Raw genomic sequence first — 23,832 nt, 5'->3', positions numbered from 1 at the left:
GCAAGTTATTGCAACCCGACAGTAACACGGCAGAAGGCGCATAGTATCGGCGATAGCCAGCTGCGGTATCGACGGGAGACCTTATTTTCGATGGTATCTGCGAAATAGAAACAAACGAATGGACGGACGGATGGACGGACGTGTATGCCGCATTCCGTGTTTATTATTTTGCCGGTGGGTGGTCTGGAGAAGTCGAGAGCCGTCTTGGTGGCCGATAGCATCTCTCGTGTCTCTCATGTGCACGCACCGTTGAGCGCGGCCAACGCAGTGAACGAACGTGGCGCACCGAGTCGTCTTGCGTAAGGGAAGTAGTCGACTTCTCTTCTTCCCCCACGCCCATTCTCCATTCTCTCATCCCGAGAGTTTCTCCTTCTTCCATGTTTCGCCGGCTGGTTCGGCCTTCTCTTCTCTCTTTTTCCGTCTGGTTACGTCGCTCCTTACTTCATCGGCATCTATCCTTCTCCATGTTACTCTTCGTTCATTTCTTTTCCTTTTTCCTCGCCGTGCGTCGCTGGCGTACGTATTTTTTCGTCTTATTGTCGCTTATTGTTGCCCGATGTGTCCCCCTTCTTTATTTCCCTCGTGTATGACATCGGCGCCTCCTTTTGTCCTTGTCGACGTTTCGACGTTTTCTGCTTTTAAATCGATGGGTTTTTAGTGGCGTTCTTCATGTTAGGAGGCACAGGCGAAAGACCGGATCGTGCGTCGTTTTGCCGGCTTTCTTCTTGCCTACGTTGGTCTTCATCTTTTTCTTAATTAAATATGTGCGTGCGTGCTTGGTTTTTACGTTGTCGCGATTTTTAAGCTCGCTAATGAAGAGCACGTAAGATAGATAAGAGGTGAGGAGAAAATAAAGTGGCGATGGAAGGACTCTTTTAATGGAGAAATATCCGGAATATCCATGGAATCATGAAGCGAGTATTTCAGTCATGAAGATAATCCGCATGGCGATTATACGCTACTCTGCTAATTAGTTGTTATGGCGTCAATCTTCAACATGTTTTAATAGATACTTATGAACCGAGAAACGATGATTGTTCGTGTAAAAACTGGACGCCGATCATGGAATATCAATATTCGACGTATGCAAACGCGAAACGAAAAATCTATCTGCCCAGAGATTTTTGCAGGCCACTGCATATTTAAAAGACAGACAAGAACAGTAAAAGTCCTTTAAAAGAATTAACGATGATATTAAACAGCAAGAGAAAAATACTTGTCGTTATTACAGTAAAGAGCCATAAGAACAGCTATAAAATACAGTCTTCTGGCATTCATAAAATTCCATCATGGCAATCCAACACATCTAATTAAAGTCAATTTCGACCGAGAAAAATTCTTACTTTTTACGCTACTGTTCCAGAACAGTAACGTTTCATCGTAGATGAAAGCACACAGTAGGAAGCCTGTAGAGATGCAACCCGAACTGCAGCGGTGCACATTGCGGAAAATAGATCTACAGGGGACTGCGGTGCGCCAGTCGTGCGCTCTGTTTCATCCTGGTTGCGCGACTATCTCGCTCTCGCACTCATTAAGTCGATGCAGCGTCGGCAAAGATCAAAGCTCGTCTTCTACGGAGGACCGCTTAATACTGGGTGGCGAGTTAAGAGTGTCGTAAAAATTATTAACGGTCCCTCCGCACGCTGTGCCTTATCGCCAGATCGGCAACTGCAGTAGGATGTATGTATTCGTCGAAACCGCCACCATAATATGCAATGACATTTCCACTCCTTTTTCGTTCTGCTTCGTGCCCTTAATTCGTATCCGAGACTTCGTACTCGCGAAATTTATTCCCTCGTCGATCAACTAATTTCTCTTTCATTGAAGATTTATGAATGTATCGGAGGTTCGTCGTGTGGAACTTTCGAAACAGTGAGAAACAACCAAGCAATAACCGATCTTTGGTTAAACGTCTATAAATTAAAACGAAAGAAAAGCAACTAGAGGCAGGATTTAATTAATGTCCTACGATATATTAATTTACGATTATCGATGCTCGGAAAGAAGTTAATGGTGGACCGTTTAAAAGCTTGTGAAGGTTTCCGTACAAAAGCCTGATAAACACAGCGGTAATTTCGCAACGCGAGAAGAACAGGTCGACCACCCGTTTTATTTCTACGTGGCGCTGCGTCGCTTGTATCACGCGCGGATATTATGTTACTGTTACGCAAACAACGAACGTCGGTGCTCCTTTGCACCGCTTTCGGGCTAACACGAACCGATACTTGCCATTTGATTTTTCGTTTCAATATTATCCGAAATTAATATTTCCTAATCGATAAGCGCCAACTCTCTCGCCGTTGACATTAATGGGAAGTCTTTATGGCGTTGTTGTATCAATCTCCTGTTCGAAGCTTCGAGACAGTCAACGAAAACTGCCACAAGGTCCCTGGAATCGGAGAAGAAAATAAAAAAGCAACGACCGTCCGTATCAGAATCGAAAATTGTCTCGTATTTGGTGGAACAGGGTGTCGGGCTCGGCATCGCGGTGGGTGGTCTCGTATTTATACATTACCTTTTTCGATCTGCCAGTTTGTTTCGCTCTCTCCTTCTCCCTCTTATTTAATTTTCTCCGTTTGCTGCCTCTCTTTCGCTCTCGCCGCTCTCCTTTTCTGTCCTTCTTTTCACACTGGCTCCTCACTACACACGAGCCCCGTACACGTGTGTAGGAATGTCGAGCGCGTGTGAGACTGTCCAATGAACGTTGAGGCGTGCAACACGCGCGTGCAAGCAACAGGCGTGCACGCACACACGCAAAGCCAGGCACGGGAGTGGTGTACGACGCCTAATGAAGTCGCATCGTTATGCAGATATTATGAAGACAGGTTAATAAGTTAATCGTCCGGTGTAACGTTCTTCCCCGTGGCTTAATGAACGCATTCAAAACAGTTGCCCTCTTCTCTTCTTTACCTGGCATATTCGCCTTATTGTTAGTTTTCTACGTGACTTATCGTCCTTGAAAATGTATCGGAGAGTTTGGCACACAAGCGTTTGATTATAGTACATAGACAGTATACATATGCACAAGTACAGAAGTATTGAAGTTATAAAAAAAGAAGTTCGAAGAAGTTGGCCATAATTTATAAATCAATACGCGACAAAATGTAATGGACGAAATTATTAAAATCGTACGTATCGTTCGCAAAAAACGTTTGATTCGATTACACATGCAGCAGATAACAATAATAATAAGGGAGGACGCAGTCGAACCCTATAGTTGCGGCCGCCAATCAAATCATAACCAGTGGCAGGGGAGACGCGTATAATCAATTATGCAGATTCGCTTCAGTGGCGGTGGTGAAGAGACGGTGGCCGGTGAAGCAGTAAACTGCTGTATTTCCGGTCCCGATTAATATTGCCGAGAGCAGCAACGATTCCGATCTCCAGAGGCCCGTAAGGGAGTCGTGTTTACGTTCGAGTACATCGGTGGCCCTCTTCCGCTCGTCTTCAACTCTCCACCGCACGTCGGCCGCGTACACTGCGCTTCATGAATCGCTCGGGCCTTCTCTACTAACACAGAATGCGACAAGCGTATACAAAAGTCCTCAAGACCGTGTGGAGGCAATGACAAGGAAAGAGTAATCGAGAGAGGAGTCGGAGAAGAAAGAAGGAGATGCTGCGGCGATCTGTAAGCGGCGTTGTGTGTCTCGTGCGTGTCACGTAGTCACTGCCATGTGTGGGTAATGTTTTTGCTCGAGGGGAAATGGTACCGCGTGTGTGGTCCTGCGTCGAGCCCCCTGCACCCCTTCTGATGGCACATCGCCGTATCCTAGCAACGTAGAACGCCACGCCGATTCAGCCAATCGCGAACGAGTTCCGATCACTTCGGCCAAACTCGGCTCATTTCGGCTCCGACGTCATCGTTACCTGCAGTGACGTATCGTTCTGCCGCGAAAATTGGGATATACGATAAGTCTCTCACGATGAATCGTAATTTGTTTAAAGTTTTTCGCCTTATTCATTCATGATAGTGTAAACGAAACGTATATGATGTAAAAGGTATTGATACGTACTTTGATTAGAAAACAAAATTGGTATAGGATTTTGTGTCAGGATATACGGCGAGGAGATAATTTTCAAATGTTATACTTAACAGAAATACGAGCAACTTGTGTGATTAATTTAGATTAGTTAGAAGTTGTTTCGAGGTTTATAAATAATAATATAGGTAAGCGTGTATATAAAACGTTATATCGCTATTGTCACGTCGATTACGGATGGAAATTGTCTTCGTAATTTGTATTATCCGGCACTGTACCTTTTGAAATCGTTATTACAAAAAAATGCAGAATCATAAATTTGGTGGACGAGACCCAAAATTCATTGAAGCGTGCTCGTCGAATTACGGTCCTGAATGTTTGTGCAGCTCCGATCTCGGCGAGTGGCGCTGTTGGAGGGGGGCCGTCAACTATGGCCGGCGCTGAAGGCAGGCCACGAAAGAAATGTGGCACCGCATTTCGCTTAGTACGGACTTAGACTGCTCTAAGTGGCGGTCGTGTACGCCGGTGTCCGACCACGACGACGTCGACGTCGTCGTTTTAGAACGCGTGACAGAGAGATAGCTAGACTTTAACGAGAGTTTCCAGCTGCCGTTGCTGAACTGTGGAACACTCTCGTACTCTCACGTCGCCTACGCCTCCTTGCGTAAACCGGATGCTCGTCACTGCCGCGTTTATACGAATTCGGTAGCCGTGGCGAATTTCCTCGAGCGTAGTGTGCATATTCGAACGAGATCTAACTGTGTCAAGTGACAACGATTGTGACAGTGACACCGAAGTGCGCGTGACTGCGTGCCATGCCAGTATTGTGCCGATAGAAAAGACACGGTGAATCGAATTGATCGTTAAACGTCGAGGCGTACGCGTTTATTTTGCTTCTATGACACAGTAAGAGGCACGTGTGGTGCTAGAGCGTGACTGTTTCCCGCGAAAACGTTGTAGTACGATCGGGCAACATTCTTGCCCCGGTTGTCGCGTGATATTTCAAAACAAGCAAACTCGCGTGTGCGCCCTCGTGCTTGTCGGCGGTACTGTGAATCCCGCGAGAGGGAGATACAGAAGAGAGAGGGAGTACGAGGATCCCGCATGCAAGTAGAAAAAGCGAAACACAGGGATAGAGAAAGAGACAGAACGACGAGACGAATTGGTGAAGAGAGAGCAGTCACGTATTTACTCTTCTACGGTGGTACGAAGCTAACCTAAAAACCGATACTCGGTCCGTTTTGTGCGTATACCATCGATGGGCATGATACATCTGCGCATGCGCAGAAGAAATTGTGTGTACCTCGTGCGCGAATTTCGATTATCGTGCCCGTCGCATGTGTACGGTGTCGACGAATTGCGCGGTAAACAAGAAACACCGACTGAACGTGTGCTGTGACAAGTGTTTCTGGAAAGGTTCGTGCGAGAATTACGTGCAACCGCGGTTTCTAACGAGTGTGCAGAGTGGAATCGTTCCCTTTTCTTCCTTTCTCCATTTCTCTTTCGTGTTCGTGCCTTGTTCGTGTTTCATAAAACGTCCCGTGTCGCGTTCGGTAACGTTACAATATACGTGTAAGTCGAGAGAGGAGGAGAGCCGACGAAAAATCTGCCGGAAAGAAAAACGTCGCATTGGAGGGGATTAAGATTAAAAATAATCATACTGTGGATTGTGCCGGGGCGAATGTATGACGGATCATGGTTTCTGCGTCCGGCCCTACAGGGATCCTAGCGGGACGCCCTTCTGGTTCTCAGTGCCTTCAAGGTTCGCAATCGTCGCAGAATGGATGTGCTACGAAAAATCACAGCGAGAAGAATGCCAAGACCGTGGAGAACGCGAAACAACGACACGAGTCGGATCTTTATATCAGGCCAAGCTGGACCGACGCGGCGATAGCGTTAGATCAGCTCGAGAAGGTAAGTTATCTTTTTGCCAACAACTTTTCTCTAGTTACTATTGCGTGATGATAATTTCCATATTCAAGGCGATATCGCGAGATAGAAGCAACTGTCACGTATAATAAAAATTAGAAGAAAAATACAGTAACGTTATAGGACATTATTAGCGATTGGAAAAACAAGATATTTCTCTACTCGAGGTAGTTCTCTGCTCAAAGTAATTTTCGTCCGTTCTACCTACGTTTTTTCGTTTGTTTTCTTACTCCCTGAAATGCTTCTCAAGCGCTCTATTATGTATTCCCTCCCTATAACCTCCACGCCGTTAAAATAGAAACGTAAAATCTCGCCGGCTATAGCGACCTTTCGTTGTTTTTGTAGTGGAAAACTGTTTCTTATAGCCGACAATACGCTATGAAAAAAATTCTTGCGTTTCAGAGTAAACCATGTACCGCAGAGAAACCATACTGTGTTATACTACGTACCATGCTATTAATCAAATACTAATCGTTATCAGGACATCTCTCATTGCCAATGATATAACGATATTATCAGTAATCATTGCCAGTAACCTCGAGAGAAACGATAGATTTCTCTTTAGAGAAAAGATAGATGCGTGTAGGTTATCGTATAATCTGCGGACCGGCGTAAAAAGAAGAGAATAAGCGGAGAGAGTAGTAAGTCTCGCGCACAGGCCCGACGGTTCTTAGGTCGACGTTCGAGTAGCGAGTGCTTTTCCTATCGTGAGCCATCTGATCGATGAGATACACGTTCTCTGCGGGTTATGCGGGCATCGGTGTCTCCGCGGAGGCTGCTTACGCTAACTAGACGCAGATAATACGCCACTCGTTTCGACCACCTCTAAGACGCGATAACAGCGAGATTTCTATCGGCTATTCCACGATACCTGTGATTAACGATACGCAGCTCGCGTGTTCTATACATCGAGAGTTCCTCTCGGATTATATCGCTAATCGATTCTTCGTGTTCTATCCTAATGACGATCTTTAATTCGAGAATGAAAAGAAGCGTAATCGCGTTAAGAGTAATTGAACAAAGAAATGAAAGAATTTTTTTGGATTTTACTTTTGCATACATGCGAAGGAATTTGAGGAATTTAAATAGGACAATCCTATGGTATCGTTTGTCGTTTCCTAACCTTCGAGTATAAAGTGCAATATTTGTCGTTGTTTATCTGCATTAACGTAAAGATACTTCGACTTACAGATAGAGAAGAAAAGATTTCATTATAGTTTATTGTCTTTACATTTATACAATTATACTTTAGCATTTATACAAACTTACGAACTCTCGTTAAACGTTTCGCACGTAAATCGACCAGATCGCCTGGGAAACGTATTAAGATTGTTGCCAACATGGAAAGTTACTAAAGTAGGACAATGTCACTAGAACGTATATTATCGCGTGTTGTCGCGTCTATCGTTTCGATTCGCTTCTCTAGGGCTACTTGGCCGTCCGCTTATCTGAAGAGTAGCCAGTGCGAACGCGTTGTTCGTTTCCGCATAAAGATATGAGACGCGTGGAAGGGAGCGGAGCGATGTAGCGACCGATGTTATCGTCCGAGCAAAGAGTTTATTTTATCCGGAAGAGTTTATCTAGAACAATGGTCCATGGCCACACGATGTTTCGTTGCACGTACCATAGGAGCCTACCCTTTCCACGAACGGCTGCTCTCTAAATTCTCCGCCAGCTGGCTGTAAACTTTCACACACGCGGGTGGTCTGCAGACGTGTTTTCCAAGGTGAGACCTTAGCGGCAGATGACGAAAGAAAGACATAAGAAAGGTTGTGAAGTGTAGATCGACGAAGGATCGACTTCCTGTCGAAAGAATACGCATCCCCCTTGTTTTCCAACGACACGAACCTCTGGGTTCCCTTAAAGAGGGAAAGAAAAAAAAAAAAGAAATCCCTCCTCAGACGATCTCCGGAGTGGTCTTGCGACACCGAGATCGCTCCTCGAGATCTTTCCATCTCGAACGTTAGACAGAATGTGCGCGGCACGTGAACCAGGCCCTATCACCTTTCGAAACATAGAACTGTAGAGCGGCGTTTCGACGACAGGCCCTTCCTACGGGTTTTCTAAGAAGCCTAAAACACACCCCCTGGTAGTAGCTGGTCGAACTTCGAACACTTTCTGTCACTCGTTCCACGTTTCAGCTCGCTGTCTCCTTGTCTAGCCTTCTCGTAATCTCCGCTTTCATCTGACTCTCCGATGGAACGAATGCAACGACTGAGAAATACCGTTGGGACGCTACTGGTAAATATATTAACGAAGGTAGCTGCTTGGACAGAGTAATTCATTTAGATGAGAAAGATAGCGTATGTCAGGGAAACGACACAGGTTCGTGTACAAGGTAGCCACCTTAAGGGAATAATTTAAATCAAAGTCATTTTACCGCAGAACATGTGTGGAAGGTTCTTCAAACGAGTTTCTTTCTCGATAGCACAACGATTAGACTAATTTTAATGAAACATCGAAGGGGATCATCTCTTTCGAGGAATTATAAGATTCCATTTATGATAAAGGGAAATTAATCGGATAACTGGTGACGAGGTTAAAAGCGAGGTTATTCTCGTTGTTTCTCTAACGAATATATTGGCGTGGCAACTAAGTGATTGCGGCTTTCGCCATTACCACCTAATGGCCGCCAAAGCCGCAACCACTTAGTTGCCAAGCCAATATATATTGTTTTTACTCTTTCGCTCTTGGTATATTGATTTTTCGCTTTTGTTTCATGAAGCTTAGACGAAGTATTCGTGTTGGAATTCTAGGAAGAACGCAGTGCACAAATAGAATTACGAATGCACATGATAAAGGTAACGTTTACGTATTTGGCAATTCGTTCGAGGAATATTCCAGTTGTATTTACGTAAGCGTATTTATTCCGCGTAGTATGGCGTGCAATAACGAAAACTGAACTTTGCAAATGAAACACAGTGTCGTTGTAATCTCAAGCGAAATAAGCATTTGGAAGATAAGATTATCGTTGCCTATATCAAATGCCTGTACAAATACATTTAATATTGTAACACTGTCTGCTTTGTAAACTGTCTTCTTTTGTTACGGTTTTATTCTCGTATCACTGTTGCACTATTTTTTTTTTTTTTTTTTTTGGACTAAGAAATCTTTTTATATTTAAGCGCAAGTACAGTTGAAATTTTCATTTAGCAAAAATAAAAAACCAAAATTTAGTTTACTCTTCTGAATAGATAAATACAATTGCGGTAGTTGATAGACCAAAGTAACATACTTATTTCTTGATAGTCTCATTCTCTAATAATTATCAGAATTATTATCTAGCCAAGGATAATGCCGAGACGTTGTCTGTCGAAAGATTTCTTACTTTCTCGAAGCATGTATAATCAAGTATTATCATTCGCGATAATAATTTTCGATACAACGTAATCTGGAAACAAATTATGTATCTCTGAACAACTCGTTTCTTTATGTAAATGCAGAGGAACGAAGAGCGTACATAAATCGCTGGCACTCATTTCATTGAAGAAACGAGTTCTATCGAATCGCCATATAGACGGTGAGATTATCTGGAACTATCGTAAAGTAAGAAACACCTCTTCTATTTTCACGTTTCTTCCGAGGATTCCAATTAATAATTTCTTCTGCTTTCCGTTGGGAACTAGTTTCTTCAACAGCTCCCACATATTCACGATAACTTAATGAACTTAAAAAGAAAAGAAAAAAAAAAGACTTATTTCACCATGGTGTTTTTCTCTATCGTTCGTCATTTCTCTCTTATACTTCTGCTTTTCGATGGATCTATCAAAAGCTGCTGTTCTCTTCTACTTTACTATTCCATTGGTGGAATAAAATTAAGGAAACGTATGCTGTTTCGTTAAAGAAATTTGGCTCCAAAGATTGTAGAATTTTTATGAGTTACACGTTTGCCATTTTTTATGATTTCTGTCTAAGATATTGTTGCGAATGACGGTATAATATCTTTTCTATATATGTATAGAATTATTATATAACTTAGTTATATATAATTTTATATATGTGTAGTATCGTGGACCCGAAGGGTGTTGGGCGAATTATAAACATAAATATAGATATAAGCATAGACACAAACATAGATACAAACATAAAAATAGACACAAACATAAACATAGACCTAAACATAAACATTGACGTAAACATAAACATAAACATTAGACATAAACATAAACATAGACCCAAACATAAACATAAACATTAGACATAAACATAGATATAAACATTAGACATAAACATAAACATTGAACCAAACATAAACATAAACATTACACATAAACATAGATATAAACATTAGACATAAACATAAACATAGACCCAAACATAAACATAAACATGGACCCAAACATAAACATAAAGATAGACCCAAACATAAACATAGACCCAAACATAAACAGAAACATTAGACGTAAACATAGATATAAACATTAGATATAAACATAAACATAGACCCAAACATAAACAGAAACATTAGACGTAAACATAGATATAAACATTAGATATAAACATAAACATAGACCCAAACATAAACATTAGACATAAATATAAACATTAGACATAAACATAGATATAAACATTAGACATAAACATAAACATAGACCCAAACATAAACATTGACGTAAACATAAACATAAACATTAGACATAAACATAGATGTAAACATTAGACATAAACATAGATGTAAACATTAGACATAAACATAGATATAAACATTAGACATAAACATAAACATAGACCCAAACATAAACATAAGCATTGACTTAAACATAAACATAAACAGAGACCCAAACATAAACAGAAACATTAGACGTAAACATAGATATAAACATTAGATATAAACATAAACATAGACTCAAACATAAACATTGACATAAACATAAACATAGACCCAAACATAAACATAGACCCAAACATAAACATTAGACATAAACATAAACATTAGACATAAACATAGATATAAACATTAGACATAAACATAAACATAGACCCAAACATAAACATTAGACATAAACATAAACATAGACCCAAACATAAATATAAACATTAGACATAAACATAAACATAGACCCAAACATAAACATTGACATAAACATAAACATAGGCACAAACATAAACATAAACATAGGCACAAACATAAACACAAAATAGACACAAAATAGACACAAAATGGATATAAAATAGACTCAAACATAGGCACAAACATAGGCACAAACATAGACACAAGCATAAACATAAACAATATCTGATTTGGTTCTGACAATTTAAACAAAATGCTTCGAACAAAAAAGGGTTCATATCAAACGAAAAATATACTAATACATATATACAAAAATTTCGAAAGCATTATTTTTTCATAAAAAACCTAAGTTACTTTGCATCCTTTAAAAACCATATATATATGGTTCTAGTTATATATAATTAATTATAATATAATACAATAAAAAATATATATATATATATTTTCTTTATATTGCATTGTTTAACTACAAAAGAAAGGAAAATTTAACGATACGTTGGCATGTACGTATTACTTAAATTTATTTGTCACTCTGATAATATAACTTATCTTCGAATTCCAACGTACGACTTTGTTCCTGACGCACGCATGTATAACGGTGCATTCGTTTATTTTGGTAGCATTAATTATAAAATAAAAATAGATACTTTCGAAGAACCGATAATATAAGTAGAAAATATACATTCGTTGATTTGTTACGAAAACGGTTACAGCAACAAAGGGATTGCTGACTATCTAGAAGAGTATCGTAATTTATTCATATATTGCCCCTTTTGTATTCATTTATTCCGTGTAACACCGCGCATGGATACGTAATTACGTTACGGAGTGAAGGATTCCACGGGAATTTTCACGTATCCGCGTTAATCTACCGTGAAAATTAATGTTCGTAAATTTTCTTAAGTGCTTATGAGATATCGCAATTTAACTTCGTGTTTTCCCTTCTTCATTAATTTCCCTTGTACGATGCCACGTATAAATATACGCCTGCAGCAATGAAATGCAAAATTGCATCGGAATTACCATTTATTCACGTTAATTTGCCGCGCCGGTAATATGTTAATAACACTCCTGAAGATTGTCGCAAATCACTCGTCTTATTTCAAAATTTCATTCATCGTTCACGTTTCCTATACTATGCGCTGTACATAATACACGTTCGCTATCATAGTAATTGTATTCTTACGCCATCTACTCGTCCATTAATATTGACATAACATTCACATGGTACTTTCACGGTTGCCATATAACGTTTGCATAATATCAGCAATCGGTACTCGTTCGTTGCCACTTCGCTGCACTTACATCGTATTCATATGCTGGTAATTAAGTAAGTTCAATATTTATTAAATATCATAAGATGCATCGTATTTCCACAATACTCGTTGAAGACTATTAATAAGAGTATGACGTACATATATTGGCTTGGCAACTAAGTGATTGCGGATTTTGTCATTACCACTTAATAACAAAATCCGCAATCAATAATACTCGTATTATACGTGCAAAGTGTATCGTATTATACGTGCAAAGTATTTCGTACAGTTTATATAATATACACGTTTAATAGTATTCGTATGAATTAAAAAATAAACGAGAAACACGTATTTCCAATTTTTCATGGACAGTAAATTCGAATAATTGTTTTACACATTTTACGTAACACAGCGCTCGGTGTTCTAATATCTGGTGCTTTGTTCCATTCTATTTTTAACTAAAAAAAAGAAACGACGTGTCAGTGTAGTAAATGGGAACAAAAACTCCGTGGATGATACTTCTCCGAATGTTGACGATCGTTTGAGAGTTACGTTCGCTCAAACCATCAACTCTACTTCGTCCAGATAACCCGGTGCATCCATGACGTGGAAACTGCTCGTGTGTGACCACCCAGAGAGGGAGAGACTAGCTCGAGCAAAACGTTCTCGAGAACTGACACTCGATTCGCCTGTTATTACAGATATACCTACATATTAGGTATCTTCAGTGAGCCAAGAGCAATTGAAAGTAATGCACGTGTTTTATTATAATCGCGGTCAGTTTTTCTCGACGATCACGCTACCAACATTGACCGATATAAACCGAGCAAGCAGATTGGTGGAATTCTTTTGAAAGGAGCCTCGATATATCGCTTGAAGAGGAAATATACAATCGAGAAATGTATCGAAACGATGGTTTCGCTGCAAGTTAGAGGAACTCGGTTAGTTAACGAAAGAGGAGACACGCTGTTGGTCGAAATTTCGAAATTATTTTTTGTTTATTTAATCGTCGCCTCTCGGCTCTGAACTGCTTCCAGCTAACAGCCCCATTAAATGTCAATCGTTAGAAAGTTGCTTCACTCGCATAGAAATAAAACACTGGCGAAAAATCTGTCTGCGAGATATCGAAATAGTCCAGACTGTCGTTTTCCTTTAAACTGTATCGGATTGCACATAGGCAAAGTGGGCACGACGATTTGACGATCGTAGTTGGTTCATGCGTAAGATGTACGCAGCAGCTGGAAACTTTCGACCGGTAGTGTACCTCCGCGAGAGACAAACTTGCCGGTCGCCACCCAAGGCGATCGCGGCGCGAATAAAGCGGAGGCGATCGCGCCGCTGTTTTATCGTTTACGCGGTTGCAGAATAGGTGGCGGTGCGAGAGACGGTATCGGTGAGAAGTGGCGAGAGTAGCGGCCGGGCGTTATCGACACAAGAGGGAGAAAAAAGAGGCGCGTTGTTCGGGGTCGACGCTCCACTTTTCTCGTCGCGCCGCGTCGCGTCGGCCTGAAAAGGGAGAGCCGCTCGCCGTGCAGTGCGCCCCGCGTTCATGACGGATGAGTCAGTCAGTCACGGCCACTGCCCTTACGATTCCTCTGCCTGCATACTCGCACGCATATACTCGTTCCGCGAGCCAAACCACGGGACACCCTTGGGTCATGTAATAATTAACTATTTCGCATAATTTTTCGTCTTTGTGATCGTTTTTCTATTATCGAATGGAAATGAATCGTCTGCCGCGAGCATCTTGTAGAGCGGTGTGTTCGTATTTCGTTGCGAACGACCAGCTTTTCGTTCGATTAAGTCGTCGATAGTGTAACAACATTATGCAAAAATTAGAACAAACAATTAATTATACATTGGTATAGATTAATATACACATTGTATACATATATATTATATACAATATATATCTGAGGTACATTGTGTGCAATAGTTATATGCGATATTACATACACAATAATTATTGTGTACATTGGTATACATTAATGTACATTATATATACACATATCATATACAATATATATTTGATGTACAATACGTGCAGCAATTATATGCAAAATTATGTGTACGATAATTATTGTGTACATTGGTGTACATTAATACACATTATATGTACACGTTATATACATATATATCATATATGGTATATATTTGATGTACATTATGTTCAATAATTATATGCAATATTATGTATAATTATTGTGTGCACTAGTATATATTATATATGTATTATATGTGTACATGTTATATTATGTTATATATATACATCATATGCAACATACATTTAATATAAATAATTGTTGTGTACACTAATATACATTACATATGCATTGTATGCGTACATGTTGTATTAAATATATACATCATAAGCAACATGTATTTAATATAAAATATGTACATAATAATTAGCATACATTATATACAGTATACATTTAATGTACAATAATAGAAAACATAATATATACAATAATTATATACAACAAGCAGAAGCCAATTACAAGCTTCCACCGCATAACACGGAATTCTTATGACATTATTCTTCGTTCGAACGCCGCTGGAGAATTGAGGAAATTGGAAAAGTAATGAGAATTTTTAAATCCAATCACCGCCATTCGGTGTTTCTATTTAACCTGAAGCCTCAAGCGCACAAATTTTATTCTACGTTTCTGACTTACTTTCGCATCTAGTATATCATCCTATCAATGGTTTGCTCATACTCAGTTGGTAATTAGACAAATGCAAATATATCGACTCGGCCGGAAACTTCGTTCCGACTTTTGAGGAATTTGGTCGACGTAAAAAATCATATGGAGAAGCTTCACGCCGAAAAACCTGACAGCTTCTGGAAGGATGAAATATTCGAATTGCGTGAAAGATGGAGAAACGTTGTGAAACGAAAGGACATCTATATACATCGATAAATGTATATCGAGTGGAAATGTAAATCGGAAAGAACTTTCCGTGCGACCCGATGCTGAACAAATTTGTGAACGCGTTCGCGAGAATAATAACGAATTTGCATACAAAATGCGCGACCTTGATCCTGCTTGGCGGTGGCGGTGGACAGCCGCGAACCGGAAATACGCAAAGACGGCGTTTACGCTGCGCTCGAACACGCATCGATCGACTGTACGACGCGATCTCATCGTACGTGTACCTGTGTGGTGCGCGCGCACGCGCGCACGTGCGCATGCATCATCGCGACGAGACTCCACTTACTCCAATTTGTTTACCGTCCTCGAGGATGATTCAGTTACAGGCAACGACCTCGACCTCCTGCACCACCTCCTCCTATACACAATCGTTCGCTTATGCACAGCCACGCGATCATATTTCCGCATAAGCAGCGGTCGACTGACGTTTCTGCGTGCCTGTTGGCTCCTTATAAAATACTTTTTTCGCCTCTTGGATGGCAAGCACGAGAAGACATTCGTTACGCAATTCGTGCTGGTAATTTCAGGCTGTTTGAAGTTTAAAGGGGAACAGGTAGAATGCGCTCGTGAACAGCACTTTGCACGAACTTCGATCGGGACTTTAGATTCCGTTTGGTGCGACACTGTCAGCCGACGGTTCTCACGCTACAACGGTAAGAGCCAAGCGAGTTTTACGAATGTTTTTCACTTCGTAATTCCTTTCACAAATGGCTGACTATTGGCATGTTCTTCGGACGCAAACGTGTAATCTGTAAGTTGAAATGTAATTTTTTTATTTTAGTTGTTCGTGTTGTTTATTGTACATTATGCGAGTCTTGCGGTCGTCTTTGACAGTGTCAAGCATCGTTGACGAGTGGTATAAGAAAGGTCGAAGAATTTTCTCGATGTTGGATTTTTAGGTTAGGATTGAACTTATTTTGCAAAGGGAAACACGAAAGATTGGAAGGTTGTAGAAAAGTATTTCGAAGAAAGATATACTTTTTTCTGCAGGCAATAAATATTTACAGACCGGTAAATGATCGAATAAAAATGTCAAATAAAAATTTGCGCCGAAGTGAATGGGTCTTATCGATCGATTAGTTTACGATGTTATTAAACGTGGCAGTGTGAAAGGTTAATAATCAGCTAAAAGTAATTGAAAAAGGAAACATTACATTAGCATTACAAAATCCGCAATCACTTAGTTGCCAGCCCAATAGTACGACATTAAAAATTAGGAGCAGCCATGTTGGATTACTCACAGCTTTAAACTTACAACCCTTGACTCACGATGTGAAATTCACGCGGAGTAAGAAGCGAAGCTCGACAAAGTTCGTTATATCGCTCGAACACAAAGTGCCATTTATCTCGAGCCAATTTTCTTCGTTTTGAAGTTGCCCAAGCTACAGCGAAAAGGTCGGGAAACTAACCGAGATGAAAGATAGAAGCGAGAAGCCAGGAAGAGCAAAGGATGGAAGAAGCGGCAGCATCGTACTATTTTATAATCGCGTCTTAATTTGTGGCAGCTGAAAGCTGAAATCCCCCTATCTGAGGCAGCGAGACCACAATGCTGTACATTCACGCACGTTGCGTCGGCTCCGTTCGTCCGAGTGAGATTAAAGGGCGCCGACACTACGTGTGAGGCTTTTACACTAATAATACCTACGAAAGAGGCCCTCGTAACCGTGGAGAGGGTGAAGCAGAGCACGCTGGCCGAAAGAGCACCGCCTCTTCACGACGACGATGACGACAATGACGAAGACGCAGAAAAAGACAGCGACACTCAGCTTAGAAACTCGTCGCGAGCGTGTTAATTACGCGCTCGGATTTCCAACTTTGCTTCAGTTTCATATTTCCATGGAAACTAAGTGATTGCGGATTTTGTCATTACCACCTAATGCCAACCTAACCTTTTCTTTTTTTCTTTTTGCGTAGAGAAATCCTCGTGGACATTCTGCTGTTGCGGTAGCATTTTCTAACTAATTAATTTGGCGCTAGAGGAGGCCATTGCCCCTAGCGCCACCCCTCCTGCTAGTGGCGGCCCTGGATCGCCTGACCGCCATCACTGTCAACCTAACCTAATCCCAATAGTAGAAGAGATATATTTACATATAACGTATAACATTTTTTCATATATATATATTATATAAAATTTATACATGTGCAGTGTCAACGTCGTCACGTAAACTTCGAGATGTTTCATCTTATCTCATCAATATCTCAGTCTAATCGTTAAACCGTGGATTTCTGTGCAAACTCACTTGTCCGTGAATATAACAGAAAATACGAAAACTGGTATAGAAATTTCGTCTACCTATGAAGTGTTAGAAAAACCATTATACTCTGGATATTTGATACATTATTGTACGTATTTATATCTTATAAATTTTCTATAAATTGTTCGCACTCTACGTAATAATATTACGCATGGCAACTAATCACTTAGTTGCCAAGCCAATATACGAAGCCGAGAAAAATGAATACGATGCAATTATTATTATTATTAGAAGTTTGTACGTAAAAGGATGCGATTGATCCGTGGAAGCGCGATATTTCAAGTGAGAAAGTTGGCGTCACGTGGCGTTAATTTCGCAAGAAACGCGATGAAAGCGCAACCTACTGTTCCAGCTCGGACAAACGCTGCTCTGTCGGTTGCCGAAAGTTCGTAGACAGACGTTCGTTGTATCGCTTCCGATACGCTACGCTCTTCCTTTTCACGCGGCTTTTCATCCGCCCGACCTGCAAGCTGTGAACGCGTGAAATAGATATAAAAGAGGGAGAATATTTTCGCGCGAAAAATCTGAAAAAAATCGTTGGTATAAAGGAGAGTGTCGGCCTCTGGTCCGTTTCTAATGACGCAAATCCGCCGGCAAGCGTCGACGAAATAAGTCAGAGCAAAATGGATGGGATTAGGGGACGCCGGGTCGGCCCAGACCCTTTCATCCTCGCTGAAGAATACACGCCCCTTGCTTGCTGCAAACCACTCGAGCCCGCTGGCTCCTTTGCGTAGGGTCAGTACCTGATTGATGCAGTTTACCTATCGCTTGAACGTTGCAATGCTGCACATGTAGACTTTGTTAGTGCGGGGGCTAACCGATTATGAAATTAGCAGAGAGGTCAGCTGTTTTCTCCTTTTCTTTTTTCCTCTGCCACATTGCCTTGCAGGTTATGTAGGTTTTACTGTTTTAGTTTTAGAAGTAGGATGTAGGAAGAGGCTGAAAGTGACGTAGTAAGTGGCAGGCGTGGTGGTAGTAGTTGTGTGATGGTAGTTAAGCCACGCTAATTGCTAGCTTCGAAATAATTACAAAACGTATTTCGTTAAATATCCGTAAGGCTGCAATGAGAAGACGAAGTGGCGTCGACTCTTAGAATAACCCGACCAGATACGAGGTCAATGCGAGATAGAAGGTGGAGGAAGCTCGTTTACCCGTGGCTTTTCCTTTCCAATAGATACTCGCCGCTGTTGGAATTCTTCGGCCGATTAGAGCGCCAGTCGGATCGAGTTTCTTGCGGACACTTTGCAGCCGGTACCTACCGCAACAACCTATTCGTTTATCTGGCGAGTCGCATGTCGTGGCCGCGAGCACACACGCGTGTAACCTGTAGAAAACGAGACCCGGCGTACGTGTGGCGCGAACTTTTTCTCACCACTTTTACCTACGTAAGGAAATAATTCTGTACAGTCCAGGGCCGTTTCTGACGCGCGCAACATCCACACGCAACACGCCACAGATACTCATCTCGCTTCGTCTGCCCACGCTCCGCCAATCTCTTGTCAAATAGAGCGTGTGCGTTTATTCGATTTCACTGGCGAGGCGAACGGATCTGTTCGCATCATAACGCGAATGACAAACGATTCTGCGTTCTGCTAATGACGCACGCGCGACGCCAATGTGGTGGGCAGTTTGAGACGTTGTTGGGTTGAATGAATTTCTTCTTTTCCTTTTTTTTAGTGGATTTTAGCAGGTGGAATTTCGATGGATTTTACAATTCTTTCAATTTGGTTTTACAATTTTATTTTAAAATTCCTACTTCATGTTATATTTGTTTCCGCAATGATGTAATGACTTTCGCAACCATAACTGAAGGAATAATTTAATGAATTTTATTTTGTTTTTTATTTATTCAAACTGAAAATAATTTTGTGTCAAGGCTACTTGTACCAATAGCAGTCAAAATGACTGGCACTTGTCAAAGTGTACAGGAGTCCTGCACTCTGTTTATCGAACCTCAATTAACCAGTTCTTTGGTTTTGTACAACTTGTCATACATTTTTAGAATTTTTACCGTGTATCATTCAATATGGTATGATCGCTAAACGCTAAAATGTGGAATTTAGTTTGAAAAATCCCTTGCGAGGTGCGTAATTAAAATCAAGCAACGACGAGTATACTCGTCAACCGCACCGAAGTAAGCGTTTGGATGGACGTGTATACGCGTCGAGCGCAGTTGACTGATTAATTTGTCGAGCGGATGGTTTCTGGATATCAGATTTCTTGCATCAGAATTTGCTTCTGACTGAAGCGACTTCGGTCCCTGCAAGTGTCCAAATCGAGTGTCTTCTAGTTGGAATTCAACCCTGAGCTTTACTTCCATATCACGTGTACGCAACATTGTATTCCAGATTTGTTCTTTTTGAAACTTGTCTCAAATCTGGTTTTGAAGGTAAATTTCTTCCGGCTCTGATTCGTCCGAAAATGAATTTGAAATCTGATGAACGTGATTGATTTATGATTAATTCGACGAACAGGATTATTTTCTTCAAAATCCGAATAAAAATAGTGCAACATTGTTTCTTCCTATGTTAACGATAGTTGTTACACCGTAGACGTTCATGGGAATTGACAATTCCGTGAATATGACTGGAGAGACGAGAGATGAGAAATTTGCCAGAAATTCGTTTCGTACACTAAATTTCAGAAAATACTCTGCTAATGGCAATAATAGTAACTGATAATAACAACTCATTGGACGATTTTGTTTGACCAATATTAATATTGTAATATATAATTTTTTTTCATTTCTTGTGTACATTATATTACCACGTACAATATTTCTCATTTCGTATATACGATATACTATCACATATAATATTTTTGCATTTCATATACACAATATAATATAATATATAGTATACAATCTCATTAAACGTCTGAACATGCTTAAATTGTATTGGGTTGGCAACTAAGTGATTGCAGATTTCGTCATTACCACCTAATGGCTTCGATCTCTTCCGAATCTTATTTCCTGTTTCGCGAATAGTCGCAGCTAATTTAATATACGCATTGTGAAACCGTGCGGATGTACGCGTTTCCCTTATCGAGCATTGACAACAAACAAGTCTGCTCGCACCGCGAAAAAGTTGCGCGCCGAAAGGGTCGAGTTTTGTTCGGAAATAAATTAATCTCGGGAGCGCAAGCGCACACAGCGCGCTGTCAAAAACGTCTTCGAAGCGTGCTCGAATTTCCGCCAACGGTGCACGACGAAGGAAGAGACATGGAAAGAGAAGGGACGTAGAAAGAGAGAAACAAAGGAGAAAAAGAAAGCGCTGACGCCACGAGCCCACGACTCACGAGTCGCTCTCGAGATGTCTCTGTGTATATGTGTATACGTATGTGCGTATGTGTGTAGGCTCGTATAGCAGCGAGAGGGAAGGAGAGCAAAGCGACGGAATTCTGCCTTTTTCCCGTAAGTGGTTCCCCCGGGTCTTATGGGGTTTCTCGTGGTGGGCAATATCTACATATTACAAGCTCGTGGCGCGGGGACCACCGTCGTTGACATAAGATCCTGTTATGCTGTCTGCTATCTGCTCGCAAACCTCGTGTCGCGCTGTAAGAAAAACATTAAAAGTAGGAGTAACATAAATTCGTTAAACGTTGTCCCCTTCACCCCATTACGCGTTGCCTCGTCGAATTTCTTTCTCTCGGCTTCTTTCTCCTCCTCTTTCGTATTACTCGCCACTATAAAGACGCTGTTAGGCGGCGCTGTTGCTTCTCGATGTCGACGACAGTGATGCGGGTGTTCTTGTTGCTTGTAGTCGATCGTAATCGTTGTTTAATTCTTCGACGAGGATGCAATCGTGAAATAAGAATCGGATCGTGAAAGGCCTGTCCACGATGAATTTTTAGCTTTCTACGTTTAAGAAGATCGTTCGAGCGATCAAACGAGTAAAAATTGTGCTACATTTAATGGTTCACTAAGAAATTATTAGACCGTGGATCTTCGTGGGAATTTATGTTTAGACGTGAAAGGAAATTTGACAAGAACTCGCTTCGTTCGCTGAAGTTTTGCAGTGTGTGTTGGTCTTTAACGACAATCGGCTCGGTGGTATTATTTAAACGTAGAATAACGCAAGAGACAGGGTGGTTTGAATAATTTAACTAACGAAGCAGCTCTGTTCGATAAAATTTCAGACGCAAGCGTAAATTTCAAGAAGGGACGTTTGTAAATTTGAAATTCAATCTCTTTCGCATTGTTTCTTGCTGTCGCAAATAGAGGCAGGCAATTTTATTTTCTTGGACTCGTCGTTTTGCAGAAGACAAGCAGCGAAACGATAAAGCGTGTTTTACATTACGCGTGGAATTGTGCTTTGTATGCAAATAAAGCTTCCAAAAAGCGGATATTGCGCTAAACAGATAGCTACCAGGAATGGCTTCTTCAACAAAGCCATAGAAGCCATTGCTGAAGGATTAATCGCGTTTAGGAAATAATGAAATTGAGAATTATGTCACGATTTTCTCCAAGTTGATTGAGTCGTCCTAAAGAAGGTGTCTCCCGATTTTCCTAATAAGGAAACTACATACTGTAGGAGAAAGGCAATTTCCTAACATTCTTCGCCGCCATCTTTTCTGTAATAGCCGACATTTTTGTCACTTCATATATATGATATATCACCATGTGTAATATTTTTTTTCATTTTGTATATGCGATATATTGCCATGCATAATATTTTTCATTTCATATATATGATATATTATCATGTATAATATTTTTACATTTCATGTATACGTTATATTATCACGTATAATATTTTTCATTTCATATATACGTTATATTACACGTATAATATTTTTTATTTCGTATATGCGATGTTCTATCATGTATAATATTTTTGCATTTCGTATGCACAATATAATATCATACATAATATTTTTCAATTCATGTATACGATATATTATTGTATGTAGTGTTTTTTCATTTCACGAATACGATACGTTATCATGTATAATATTTTTTCATTTCATATACACAATATATCGCATATAGTATTTTTTTACTTCATATACACGATATGATATAATATATAGTATTTTTTCAATTCATGTATACAATATATTAGCATGCATAATATTTTTCCATTTCATATATACAATATTCCATCACATATAATATTCTTACGTTTCATATACACAAAATAATATCATACATAATATTTGTCACGTACGTATATTACCACGCACGATACTTTGTCATCTCATATATATATGTACCATGCAAACTTGAAAGAGCCTTATTAGTATCATGTTTATAAATTCCCCTATCTTACAAATTACTCCAATCGCTTCAGTTTGGAACACGATACTGCATCACTAATTCCGTACTATAATCAATTGCAATTCAGTTAGCTGTTCAAAAAAAAAAAAAAAGAAAAAAGGAAAAGAAAGGATGAACACACGGAGACGAGGAAGAAAGTCGAATTTCACCGCGAACGTATCAACCGGTCGATCGATGACGATGGCTCTTGAATGGTGGAGAAAAAAAATGATTGATTGCGAGAGCCTGGAGTCTCGAAAGAGGGAACAGCTTCCTCCCGAGAGAGGAACGTAAACACGCGGTCATCAGTCGGCGAATGTTCGACGGAGGTCTGCGTGGCCGTGGTTCCCCGGGGACCATGTGGCCGACGAGGATTGTCCGCACGTCTAGAGTTACCCGAGTCTGGCGGGCCGCGAGGCCGCGGCACCGGGGTTAATTGGCTGGAAAACCTTGCTATCCGATACTCGACGCCCGGCTACTGCCCCGAGATACGTAAGCGTGTGTAATCTGTATTTTCATCTGCACGTCTATCGTGCCGCGTGTTTCCACGCTGCTGCCTCCTTTCTTCCCCCTCCTTTATCTATCTTTCTCTCTACGCTTCTTGCTACCTTCCGTTGCTCTGTAACTGTAAATACCCGAACGCCAGCTATAGAGAAGAAAGGGAAGCAAACACGTAGAAAGAGCGAGAGAGAGAAAGGTTGTAAAGAGAAGAGAAAAGCGTTCGTTCCTTTTCTCCTGCAAGACTCGATTCCCTTCTGATCTGTGCCTCTTCTCCTGCCCTTCCTTCTCCGTCTTTCTTTCCCTGTCGGCCAGGAAAGATAGGTATTGTTGCGGGTGGTCCCTGGCGCACATTGTCAGACCGGCCACCAGGTAGTGTGCAACGTTGCCGTTCGCAATGTTGCGAGCGTTCCTATCCCTTCCATTCTACCCTCTTTCTTTCTTTCCTTCTTTCTTTTTGTTTCACTTTAGTTTGGTTTATCTTTTTTTGTTCCGCTTTTCTTCTGTCTCTCTTTAACGTTCTTCTTCCGATTCGCTCTCTTGGTGGGGATGTCCCGCTCCTGGGTATCCGTGTATATGGCAAAGGGGTGGGTGTTTCGCAGTTCCACTGTGTAGATCCGAATAGCGATCTGTGCCATATGTATATGTATACTATATGTATACTTCAACAATACCTTTTTCAATGAATCATTAACTTTTTATGTATTTTT

The 23,832-nt window shown here is 40.8% G+C and overlaps 1 protein-coding gene across 1 annotated transcript in view; it reads left to right on the top strand.

Moving 5' to 3' along the window:
* Nucleotides 1-4,385: 4,385 nt before the first annotated feature.
* ptc (protein patched) overlaps nt 4,386-23,832 on the top strand; it is an 84,988-nt gene continuing 65,541 nt past the window's right edge. Inside the window, exon 1 of the mRNA XM_033349534.2 lies at nt 4,386-5,894. Within this exon, the coding sequence (XP_033205425.1) occupies nt 5,676-5,894 (219 nt within the window). The 5' untranslated portion in view covers nt 4,386-5,675. The remainder of the gene's footprint in view (nt 5,895-23,832) is intronic.

The sequence above is a fragment of the Bombus vancouverensis genome, chromosome 17, assembly GCF_051014615.1.
Source record: "Bombus vancouverensis nearcticus chromosome 17, iyBomVanc1_principal, whole genome shotgun sequence".
NCBI lineage: Eukaryota > Metazoa > Arthropoda > Insecta > Hymenoptera > Apidae > Bombus > Bombus vancouverensis.
This window is presented reverse-complemented; position numbering and strand designations above follow the sequence as displayed.